The 12,434-nt window shown below is 59.5% G+C and overlaps 1 protein-coding gene across 1 annotated transcript in view; it reads right to left on the bottom strand.

Annotated features, from left to right (window-relative positions):
- Positions 1-5,463: 5,463 nt before the first annotated feature.
- The window catches only part of GDPD5 (glycerophosphodiester phosphodiesterase domain containing 5), a 95,524-nt gene continuing 88,553 nt past the window's right edge, over positions 5,464-12,434 (bottom strand). The window contains exons 14-16 of the mRNA XM_045293089.1: positions 10,983-11,065; positions 8,308-8,420; positions 5,464-6,326 (exon numbers count right to left, since the gene is read on the bottom strand). Coding sequence (XP_045149024.1) covers positions 6,178-6,326; positions 8,308-8,420; positions 10,983-11,065 — 345 coding nt within the window. The 3' untranslated portion in view covers positions 5,464-6,177. The remainder of the gene's footprint in view (positions 6,327-8,307; positions 8,421-10,982; positions 11,066-12,434) is intronic.

Below are 12,434 nucleotides of genomic sequence, written 5' to 3'. Positions count from 1 at the left end.
CCTGCCAGGTAGAGAACACAGAAAAGTGTCCGTGAAGCCCACCTGGCTGGGACCCTGTTAGGGCACCGGAGGCCCAGCTCACCACATAGCTCATTCATGCATGCCTTCCGTGGCCTGTGTGTTTTCAGTCGTGCAACTCATCTTGCCATTCGCTTGGCCACATTCTCTCTAGCCTCGGCCATCTAGCGGCCGCTTACCTACTGAGCCTTCTCGGCACCACTCAGCCCTGCTTATCCACTTCAGCCAGGCTGCCCTTTCTGTTCTTCAGACTCGCTAAGCGTTCTCCATCCTTATCGGCAGAGAACAGATGGCTCCTTTTCAAAGAGGGTAATGTACGAGAAGTCTAATAAAGAAATGATTTATAAGCAGCGTCCACAGGCCCCACCAACGACTAGAACAGTACCTCGTGGCTAGCAACAACACAAACAAATACATGCACACCCAGACTCCACCAAACCAACAAACAACAAAACTCAAACGGCCTTGCAGTCAACTCCTGCTCATCACGACCCTGGATAGCGTTTCTGAGGTGGTCAATCGTTACTGGCACCAACAGCTTCCTGCTTCACCCCCACAAGAAGAGCTGGTGGGTTGAACCTCTGACTTTGTGTGGTTCGAAGTCCACTGCTCACCAGACAGTGTTACAAGGATCTAGGAGCCCCTCAGGCCCAAGGGCTGAAAAGCAAGGGCAGAGAGGTTTCTGGAGCCTGGACATAATACCTGTATAGGAAGGGCTATCAGAGATAGGACCCCTAGCCTTTGGTCAAGGAGTGAGGAGAAATATCTCTACCTATCTCTGCCACCCCTGTCCTGCCTCCTGCTGGGGAAGCTAGAGAGCAGGGGAGACTATCAGCCCCTCAGGGGAGACTATCAGCCCCTCTCACCCCCCACCTTTGCCTTCCACAAAGTAAAGGGGTGGAGAGAGGAGAGCAGTTTGGAGAGGCAAATGGTTCATTCCATTTAATGTGCACATTCTCCTCCAGCAGCAGGAGCCTGGTGTATAGTAGATGCTCAGTTACTATTTGGTCAATGTTGAAGACCTCTGTGCCAGTGTGCCCTAGGCCTTTCTGGAGCTAACAGCTGGGCAGGGTGCTGGGGGTGGGGTGGGGTGGGGTGGAGTAGAGTATTTGGGTTCCTGGAATGGGTGCTAAACCCATTGGGAGGTACCTGGGAAGGGGGTCCCTAAGGAGGGGACATTTAAACACAGACCAGAGGGATGATAGAATTAGCCAGGTGAGAGAGGGAGACTGTCCAGCAGAGAGAGAGGCCAGCTTGGGCAAAGAAAGGCCCTAGGAGGCGGGAGGGAGGGAAGGCATGAGGTGAGAACCAGGCTGAGGGAAGTTGGCCTTCTCTCTGGTGTGAGTTCTCTTGGTATTGTCAAACCTATAGAAAGTGTCAGCTCTAAGAAAGGCTGGGGTTCTAATCCTGCTACTGGTTACTGTGTGACCTGGGTCAGGTCAACCCCCTGCACCTGGCCTCATTTTTCTCATCTATAAAGTGGGGATTACAAAGCCCGCCTCCCCTTTAAGGGCCATTGTGACCATTAAACAGAAGCTACAGGACCAGCTGGGCACACGGTACCAGTTCAACAAAGGTTTCATGACTTTGTTTTGACTCAGGAGGAAAGGAGTATACTCCAAAAATCTCACTGCCATCCATGCAGTCGATGCCAAGTCATACCAACCCCACAGGGCAGGGTAAAACTGCCCTTGTGGCTTGCTGAGACTGTCACTCTTTTCAGGAGGACAGTGCCTCCCCTTTGTCCCTCGAAGCAGCTGGTGGTTTCAAACTGCTGACGTTGAGATTAGCAGCCGAATGCATAACCCCTATGCCACCAGGGCTCCTTACCATGCATACTAGCGCCTTTTTAAACATTATTAATTGGATTTAAATTGCATTAGACTCTCATATGACCCTGGTGTTTCTATAGATTCCGCTCCTTTTTGTTGTTGTATAGAGTCTCTGAGTCGCCATCAACTCCGTGGCAGTGAGAACCAAGGACCCCACTGCCAGAGGTTTGCTGTGCTGTTTGGCAGGGCGGTCTGTGAAAGCGTTCTACAGAGTGAGGGGCTGTACACGTTGGGTTCGCATTTGACCATGAGGGACACAAAGCTTGTGTGGGCACCCCTCCAGCAACAGGGCTCTCACGTCTTCGTGTGTCCCCTAGGGGCGCGCAGCGGCTCTGCCCCAGGCCCCCTGTCCACCTCGCTGCGCCAGATCCCAGCTGCTCTGCCCTGAGTTGGAGCCCGTGCTGTCAGCCTGGCTTTCAGGAACCGCCCAGGTCTCCCGCGCAGTCAGCCCTCCGCCTCAGCATAGCAAGAGGATGAGCCCTCCGGCGGGCAGGACTCCGAGGACTACTTTGCCCAAGGGTCTGGCCAAGACCCCATCTGGCTCCAGTTTCTTCATTCTAGCCACACTGTCACTCCTGTCAGGGGGCAGGGGCCTGTCCTGGGAAGCAGGTCACCAGGCTCACCCTCAGCCAGGGGGGAAGGCATCCACATTGAGTCGGGTCCCAGGAGGCAGCTCTCATCAGCGTAGGGTGGCTCTGCTTGCCGATGTCCCTCACACAGCACCCGGAGCCCAGGAACTCAAACGCGCGGTCGACTCACGCTGGCTGCTGTGCACGCACGGCCACATCGGGCCCCCTGCTGCCCCGGGAATCCCAGTGTAGGGGCCACTGGATACCCAAGGAGCACGGGGCTAGGGATTCCAGGGGCCGGGCTGGCGCCAGCTTTTCCCCATCTCAGCTGAGGGTCGAGGACCGGGAGAGACCCCTCGAGTCAAGTCCGGATGAGACTGGGAGACCCAGCCACTGACAGCTGACTCCAACCTCCGTAGCTTTCTTTTTCATGCGCGCACACCCACTCTCACAAAGCCTGGGGACCGGGACACCCGGGCCCCGAGCCCCGCCCCGGATGTCCTTGACTCTTACCTGGCCACGCCCTCTCCCAGGTGCCCCGCCGCAGCCGCAGCCGCCGCTGCCCGCGCGCACAGGCCGCTCGCGGCAGTGCCCGCAGCCTGTCCCCCGGTGCCCGGGCTCCTATATCCCCGCCGTTCTCGTTCTGTCCCGACTCCCGATCGGGCTCAGCTGCGGGAGGACAAAGGGGCTGGACGCCAGGACGAGAGGCTGGGGGGAGGGGCCGCCGGGCGGGCTTTTGTTCCTTTTCAGGACCAGCCCCGCGAAGCGGGGAGGGGATGGGGGTGAGTGTGGGGTTGCTTGTGTAAGCTGGTATGGCTGGGATTGGGGTGACCTGTCCCCCACCCCACCCCAGGGACGCACAGGCTGAGGGCACAGGTGGCCGCCTGAAGCAGCGGTGTGGTCGTGTGCCCATGTTCCAGTGTGGGGGCTCATTGAACATAGGGATGGCACACGTTGGGAGGATGGTGGTACCACGGTGGCTCTGATGGGGCCAAGCATGGACTGCCTCCCGGCAGGGGCCCAGGTTTCCCTCACTCATTTTGTGCGACTGAGAGTCCTACTCTGCCTGTCTCTATGAGTGTTCCCTGTGTGGGGCACAGGGCTCTGGGTGTGTGTGTCCATGGGCTTTGTGTGTTATCCGACGGCAGTGTCTTGTGGACTGTGTGTACAAAAAATGGCGTCCGTACGACAGTGCCTGTGGTCTAAGCAGAGGGGTTTTTCACACCCCCCCTTCAAGGAGAGATGGCCCTTGGAGTGAGCATACTGGGAAGGTGCCTGGCCGAAGGAGAACAGTGCTGCCAGGGCTAGCCTGGTCTCCACAGCCTGCCACTGACCATCGCTGCCTGCTTCCAACAGGTAGGTGAAGGGCTTTGCCTCCACAGAAGACAGAAGTCTTGACAAGAGCCCCAATGAGGCCAGAGTGGCCGAGGCCAGGCACTCCTGCAGTGAGTCGCAGTGTGACCCTCACTGCCTGCCGACTGGCCGCAGACCGCTCACCGCAGGAGGGCTGAGTGATTCCTGTTGGGCATATTTTGCTGGGTCTGTGAGTAGCAGTGGCAGGAGACGTGGAGCGACCTGCACTGGGGCCAGGCTGACGCAGGCTGTGGTGGAAGGTTGTGGAAGGGGGACGGGTCACTGTGATGCTGGCTACGTGGTGTGCTGAGGCCTGGCTGGAGATTCTGCTGCAGGGACCCAGCGCCGGGGAATGGTGTCATCCCCTCCTCCTGCCATCAAAGGAGTAGATGTCTTGTTAAAGGATGGGGAGATTCGAACACCTTTATCTCTGTTCTTCATAGCGACCTCATGGAGCCGGGTCGGACCCCCCTGTGGGTGTCCAGGCTGTAACTCTTGATGGGAGTAGACAACCTCATCTTTCTCCCTCAGACTTTACGGTTGGTCAGCAGCCCAACTCGTAACACACTATTGCCAACAACTCGCCAAGAGATGTTGGATTTTTGGAGTGCCTGGAGCAGAGACCAGTGTGCTGGTGGGACAGAGGGTGCTGACCACCCAGGGAAGGGATGGCATCCAATGGTCAAGTCCCCTTTTCTGGGTGGGCCTGCCTGAAGCCAGAGAAGAAACTATTGGGGTGTTACAGGCAGTTCCGAACTCCATGGCCACGCTTTTGTGTCCAGCAAGATATGAAACTGACCTTTGCTCCAGTAGGGGAGGCATCTGCCAGAATTCCTGCGTGCGTGCATGCGTGTGCGTGTGTGTATGTGTGTGTGTGTGTGTGTGTGTGTGTGTAGCATCAAAGGATGCTCCTTCACAGTCTCGTTAAAAACCACCACCGGAAATGAGAAAGCGTGCCTCCCATCACTGAACACACGTGAAACCAACACAGTGTCCAAAGCAGATGCTTCTGTCACAGAAGGGTTAGAACAGGCTGAAGCGGGGGTTCAGTCTCCCCCTTTTCCCTTAGGATGTCCCCAAGACCACAGAGCCACTGAGGACAAAGACTGTGGCTTGCCCTGACTCCTGCTGACCCCTTCCCCTGTAGAGGACAGAGGTCACAGGGCCCCCACAGATTCAGACAGGAAAGGCTATCCGAGGTTCAAAGGACTGAAGTTTGGCTTTCAGACCAGGGGCCCCCACCATGCTGGAGATGGGGTGAGTCTTCTCAGTCAGGCCCAGAGCCCCAAGGCATTAGAATCAAACTCCAGCCCTGGCAGAAGAGGAATCTCCTAGCCAAGGGCTATGTCCTCCCAGTCCTCAAACCCTCCATGTGGCCATGAAGGGACCTGCTAATCCCATTCCCCATTGCCAGGGTCTTGTCCTTCTGCCCATGGGATTCCTGGCTGGCCACAGAAGGCATGCACTATGACACTCTGGAGTCGGCCTGGGGGCATTCTGGCTCTGCAGACCCTACTATGGGGCCTTGGGTAGTCAGCCACTCGACCTCTCCAGTGCTGTCCACCGAGCAGTGTGGAGGTCCAGGCTCTTCTGAGACCAGCTCCCCTCACATCTCCGGGGCCAGGCTAACCCCCAAGCCAGCATGCTGTCCCCACCCTCCTGCTGACACCTCAGAATGAGACCGACACATATCGAGATGGCAGCTTTATTCCTCTTGACTGAGGCCTCTCAGGCCCCACCACGGCAGCCTCCTCGGGCACATTGTCCTGACTGTGCCCAGAGCTCATTTCACAGGTGGCGCCTGAACTGTGGCTATCGGCATGGGAACCTCTGGCGTCTGTCAGACTGTGTCCCTGGGCTTAGGGCTGCACCGCCCCCTTGGGCCTGTTGGACCGGGGTCCAGCAGCCATCTCCGGCTGCTCCCAGGGGCCATGGCTCAGGTCCTCTCCCGAGGCAGGGCTGGCATGGTGGGTGGCTGGCCAGAGAGGGGCCATGTCTCGTCCACTCCCTCTGGGCTGGAGTTCCTTGTGCTTTGAGGCTGAGGTGAAGAACAGAGGGGCAAGGGAGAGGCCCAGCCCAAGCCTTGAGGCAGGAGGAGAACGGAGACGTCAACCTTCATGGCGCAAACAGGAACACGGGCATGTGGACAACCCAGACTTCCACAGAGGGCACCGCACGGCACGGCTGCGGTCAGGAGGCTGCACGTAGTGCGGGGACTGGGGCCTGCTCTGCTCTTCCTGGAGCCCTGGGCCTGCAGGGGCATTGGAGGCTAGAGTCCTGGCCCAGTGGAAGAGAGGCCATGCCCATGGCTGACCAGGGGGGAGGCCCAGAACCAGCTCCAGAGCCTGGCCTCCCGGCTCCGCCATTTCTGCTTTATGTACAGGCTGGGACAGGAGGGTCTTCTGCTAGTGCCCACTCCTGTCTGTGAGGCTCTTGGCTTGGCTGCTGGCCCCTCGGGGGTCCACTGGGGTGGTGGAGCTGGTGGCGTAAGTGTCGTAACTGTTGTCTGAACACACGGAAAGCTCATCGGAGACCTCCACGCCGTTGCTGATCTCTGCAGCCAGAGGGAGGCAGGATGTGAATCAGAGGCCAAGGGTCACAGAGGGGCTTGGTGGCAGCAATTCTGAGCAGGCACTTGGGAGACCAGCAGTGCACTGGCTTCTAGATGAGTGGCTTGTCTGGCATTCAAGGCCCTGCTGGTCTCTCACACCCCTGGCTTCTCAGCACCCCCTCCTTGGAGTCCCCTCCCCGCTCCCCAGTCATGGGAAACCTCCTGCGGCCCCTTGAGCCAGGCACGCGTATTCTCTCTGCCCAGGGCCTGAGCACCCACGGGCTTCTCTCTCTCAGCTGTAGTGATGTCCCTACCAATCCTTCCTTCCCATAAAATCGAACTTCTGAATCTTAAGTTGTTCTCATCTCCGTTATTTCAGCCTCCCCAAAATTCTGCCCTGAGGTCCCAGTGTCCGTCTCTGGGGCCCACCATGGCTACAGTCTGCACTCGGGCCTCCAGCCCCCATGGGCACTGGGCACACAGCTGACAGGGGCTGAGGGTCTTTGGAGCAGAACCCCATCCCCAGTCTAGGGTAGGGAGGGGGTGAGGACTGTGGCTGAACTCTGGGGCTCAGCACTGCCAGGAGAAGTGGGGAGTCTTCCCGGACCCTGCCCTCTATTTGTTTTCTCTGCCGTTTCTGCCTTCTCTACGTCAGGCACAGGCAGGCGCCCGAGGTTCCAGGTACCACAGACTGGCTTCTCCTGTGGGGAGCTCCTGTGGGGCCAGAGCTGCATTAGAAAAAGGCCCAGAGAGCTATGAGGTGGCCATGGAGGTGCCTGAAGCCAGCCCGGGGTCGGGGAAGCTGCTCCGGAGGTGAAGGGTTTTGGAGGTAGGAAGAATGTCAGTGCCCCAGGGGGGTAAGCATCGATGTCTGATCTCCTGAGCACCTGGGGCAGTGCCTGCAGGAGCTGATGGATGAATGAATGAATGAATGATGAGTGAATGAGTGCATGCTCGCATCATCCTCGGACACAGCTCTGCTCCACATCAGTTTCTCCTCCTGGAGACTCTCATTCATTCACCTAGAGCTCACCAAGCCCCCAGCCTGGTCCTCACAGAGCCCTGCTGGGGGGTGGGGCTGGGGGTGTTAGCCACATAGCAGCCCAGGAGTGCTCTGCAGGGAGACTAGCTAGCCTGTGTGCCCAGGTTCATCCGTGGCTAGGCAGAGAGCCCTGATGGGGTCCAGGTGCAACTGGCTCTTAGCCCTCTCTGGACTCTCCCCTCCTCTCTGGCCCCCAGGGCCACGGCTTTTACCGGAATCAATGTTGGTGTTTTCCCTTCAGCTTCCCCTGCAGCCCACCCCCCACGCCCCTCCTGCCCTCCTGAGCAGGCAGAGGCCTCCTGCTGTATGCTCCCTCACCACCTCCCAGCAAATGCTGTTCCCCTGGGGACGCTCTCCTTTCCTACCCTCCCCCAGCCCCACCCCTCCTGCCCATCCTCCACGTCCCACTCTCACCTCCTCACAAGGGGCCCTAGTGACCCAGCGGTTAAGTGATCAACAGTCAAAACCACCCACTGGCTCTGGGAGAAAGACCTGCTTCCTAAGAACTTCCAGGCTAGCAAACTCCCTAGGCACTCCTGCTCTGTCACGCACAGTAACTGTGCAAAGTGGACTTGCACACACCCAACAACCACCTGCTCCTTGGAGATGGACCCCCTACCTCCCCTCTTTGCCCCTGGGACCTTGGACCTTGGACCCTGGGACCTTGATCTCTGCACCAGGCCTTGGGGACACCCACTTTTCCTGTAGTCTGTATCTGACTCAGCAGACTGGGAGCGCCTGCCGCACACAGGGGTGCAGTCACCGCCTGTGGGGCCCTATGGGAAATGGGCCACCAGTACAGACCTAGTCCAGAGCCCATGGCGGCGACCCCTGGGCTCAGGGGTTGAGGTCTGCCTGTGGAGGCATGGGCACTCCGTGGGCGTGTGTGCCCAAGTGGCCTGGGCAGCTGTGTGCTGGTCCACCTGCCTGGGGCCTGCCCACCTGAGAAGATGAGCTTCTCCTTCATGATGCTGACGTCCCGGCTGGTCCGGCGCACTGCGGCGCTCAGCATGATCTGCTCGGGGTTGTAGCTCCGAATGCCACCCAGGCGCCACCTGCGGAGATGGCCCCGTGGGTGTCAGGCCCCTCCCCACCCCTCCCCTGGAGTAGGATCCTGCCTAATTCCAGAGGGTTTTCTCAATTGGGCCTGAGAGACCGACAGGACTCTTGTCCCACTGCACAGATGGGGAAACTGAGGCCCAGAGAAGGCTTGAATTAGAGTCTACTGATTCTCAGCCAGGGCTCTCCTGCCCCCTCATAGCTCCAGAACCCCAAGACACAGCCCTTACCCAAGAAGACACCGGTGTCTGCAGTGTTCCCAGATATGCACCTGGCTGAACGGGGGAAGTGGAGTGTGTGTGTGTGTGTGTAGCTTAGCAGACATGACTAGATGACCTGCCTGGGTACCCACCAACCTCGGGGAGTCCCAGCTGAACCATGGGACATAACACGCCCCCCATGGTATGCAAAGCAGGAGGGGAAATCCTGAGAGGGAGTGATGCTGGGGGAGGGGGTGGGGTGGGCAGCAAGGTGGGGCTTTGCTCAGAGTGCTCTTCACAGGCTCTGAGGCTCGTGTCTGGGGTCTTGGTACGGCTTTCTACCCTTCTGCCCAACAACTCAAGACGAGCCGGGCAGCGGTCCCCAGGTGTGACAGGCTGGGGTACCTGACGGCCGAGGCACAGGTGCACAGGGCACGCAGGTTCTGGTACCCAGTGGGGAAGACCCAAGGGCCACTTCTCAGCCCCTCCTTGGGGACTGCTTTGCCTATACCTGTCCCTTTGATGTACCCAGACCTCTGGCCTTAGATTATCTTTGCAATCTAGACCCAACCACTCCCTGGACCCGTCCCCCAGCCCAGAGGAAATTTCGGGTGGTTAGCTCAGAAAGGAGTCCAAGCCCTGGAGCATCTAGTCCGAGTTGGGGGTGCAAGGAAGGAGGTGGAGGAAGCCAAGAGTCCACCAGGACTGGGTTGTGAGGGTCTGGATGGGCCAGCACAGCAGGGGTGGACAGACAGCTGGATGGGCAGACAGATGGCTAAACGGAACGGACAGACAAGGAAAGCAAGGGGCTGAGGGGTGGGCAGCCTGAGCTGTGGTCTGGCTGGTGGCCCTGCGAGGCCCCAAGGGCCTTTTGTATTTACTACCACATCACATGGCCAGGTGCCTCTGTGCTGTGGGAAGGAACGAGAGCATGTAGCCCCCCAGAAGCTTCTTGCGTGGTTGCTCAGGGCACCCCCTCCACAGCCCCTTCCTGACCGTCTGAAGACAGTGGCATCGGCTACAGCAGCTGGAATCCTGCCGGGTCCATCGCCCCCACCAGACTTTGTGCTCCAGGCAGCGGAGGGGCAGGTGGCTCCTTGCTGCAGGCCTGGCACCACTGGCTGGTATGTGGGGAGTGAGCTGACTCTTCCCTGGCCCCGACCTATGGCCAGTGGGCCCAACAACCTCCTAGAAGCCAAGTAGCAAGGCTGGTGGACATAGCAGGGCCTAAGGTGTGATTCCAAGGGGTGGCTGGGACCCAGGACTCATATTGGGAAGGGACAATAATGTCCAAGGGGAAAGTGTCAGGCCAGGGCCTTTGCAACTGGGCACATCCAGGACAGGCAGCTTGACCACTGAAGTCACCCCCATGAGTCCCCGGGAGCACGAGGTAGCAGAGCCAGCCTGTGAAAACGGGGTCCGGTAGCAGAGGGGAAGCAGGGCAAGGAGTCAGACAGAAGAGGAGAGAGAGAGAGATGGAGAGAGACAGGGTGACAGAGACAGAGAGAGTGCGGCGGCAATGTGACGAAGCTGGGGCAAAGGGGCTCGGCAAAGAGTGAAGGCCCCTGGGATGTCAGACTGGGGGGCCCCCCAGGCAGAGGCCCCACCGCAGGGGGAAACCACAGGGGCCAAGGAACCAGGAGAGCCCTTGCTAAGGAAGGGCCAGTTCCTACCACCGAGGTCTGGACTGAGCACAGAGAGTCCACGGGGCCAGGTGGGGGAGCGCAGAGGGAGGGGATTCAGGCAAGGGCAGGCATCAGCAGGGGGACCCCCAGTACAGGGGTACAGGGTGTGGCACCCAGCAGGTTTCTAGAGGGAAGTGGAAAAGGGATGGCAAGGAGAAGGGAGAAAGAAGAAGAGGAGGATGAGGAGAAAGACCCCCCTCCCCAAATTACCTGATCAAGTGATAGCTGTGAATGCCAGAGTGCAGCAGAGAGAGGGGCAGAGAGGGGGACATGCCGGGTCAGAGCGAATGGGACAGAGAGAGAATGTCAGTCAAGACCCCTCAGCCATACCCCCACCCCCACCCCCGCCCCAGGAAGGATGCCGAGGGCCCTGGCCAGCACAGGCCAGTGCTGGGCGAGGAAGCCAGGCCCTGACAGGAGAGGAGGCTGACCCTGAGGACGAGGAAGGTCACATGGGTCGCAGCCTGGCTCTGGGCTCCCAGCTGGTGCTCCTTTTCCTATAGGTGGACAGGGCCCTGGGAGTCCTTCCTCCTCCCCGAGCGAGAGCTCAGGGGCAGCCCTTGAGCCCTCTATCCAGGGCCCAGGACAAGGGGTGGGGGGTGTGCCCCCGGGAGCCAGGCCTGCCCTGGGGTGGGGCAGGAAGACCACGAAAGGTGGCCGGTGGCCCACTCACTTCTGAAACACGAAGATGCCCACGATGAGGGTGAAGGAGATCAGGTCGGCGGTGACCCACATGAGACAGTACTCGTCCGGAGGCTGTGGACAGATGGCCTGGGGTGAGGCGCCAGCCAGGGCTCCAGATGCAGGCCTGTGGGCAGGAGGGTCCCGCAGGCCCACAGGGAGTGGCAGGGAAGGCCCCGGGGCTGGGTCCTTCCACGGTCTTGGCAGGAGCAGGCTCTGACTAGTGGGGGTGGGGTGGGCTTGTTTCTGGGTATTTTCAGAGTGGGGACAGAGCTGTGCCTGGGGTGGAGGGTGCATGTACACACAGCCCACTCAGGATAGAGAGATTGTGAGTAGCTGCTCTGGGAGTCCTTGCGGGGCTCCCTGCTTAACACACTGGGCTACTGACCAACAGGCTTGGATCCATCCAGGGGCGCCTGCAAGAAAGGCCTGCAGACCTAATTCTCAAAGGTCACCCACTGCAAACTGCACGGAGCACCAACCGTCCTGCTCTGGGCCACACAGGGTCTCTGTGAGTTGTGGCTCTGTTTTTCGTGGGCAGTGAGGGTTTGCGTGCTCAGGGGAGGTGCTGAGGAATGAACGCCTAGTGCCTGCAGGGGAGGTGTGGGTGAGGAGGGAGCTGTGAGTACGGGTGTCACCGAGCACAGACAACAAGGTGTGGAACACATCCAGGAGTGCTAGAGAGGGCCCAGGAGGGTCAGGTCCTCAGTGGACCTGCTTGGGCACAGGTCGGTGATGGAGGAGAGGGGCATGTCAGCTCTCAGAGTGGCTTCCGTGGCTGCACTCAGTACCCTATCTCACCTCATTGTGATCTGGGTCTTGGGGCCGGGTTTGAGGACGGGAGTGGGGGAAGAACTGAGGCGGGTCTTCAGGGCTGGGAAGGAGGCAAGATGAACTCCAGGCAGGTTGCTCTCTCCCCTTCCCCAGGACCGACTCAGGGCACTGGAACCAGCTCAGCCATGACAGCCCTCCTCCATCTTCCCACCACCACTGCCTGGTCCCCCCAGGAAGCCGTGGGAGAGGGGGACGGGCAGGACCCCACTGATCTGTGTGCCCATCAGTGGCCGAGCTGGGCCCCACACTTGGGGAGTGTGCCGTCAGCATCAGCGGAGGGCTTTATTCACTGTGCTCTCTGGGCAGCTTCTCAACGCTCCTTCTTCTTGTCCTGCTTTGACCAGAGCGTGGTGGCCCAGAGGGTTCTGCATTCAGCTGCTGACTACCACGGCAGCCGTCTGAACCCACCAGCCACCACCAGGGAGCAAGATGAGGCTTTCTACTCCCATACACAGTGATCAGCTCAGAAACCCACAGGGGCAGCTCGCCCCCCCCATCTAGGGTCACTGTGAGCCAGCATCACACACACAGGGGCAGGTCGCCCTGTCCTATAGGGTTACTGTGAGTCGGCATCACACACAGGGGCAGTTCCCCCCGTCCTATAGGGTCG

Source organism: Echinops telfairi, unplaced genomic scaffold (assembly GCF_000313985.2).
Source record: "Echinops telfairi isolate 266 unplaced genomic scaffold, ASM31398v2 ScPeMD7_1713;HRSCAF=2227, whole genome shotgun sequence".
Taxonomy (NCBI): Eukaryota; Metazoa; Chordata; class Mammalia; order Afrosoricida; family Tenrecidae; genus Echinops; species Echinops telfairi.
This window is presented reverse-complemented; position numbering and strand designations above follow the sequence as displayed.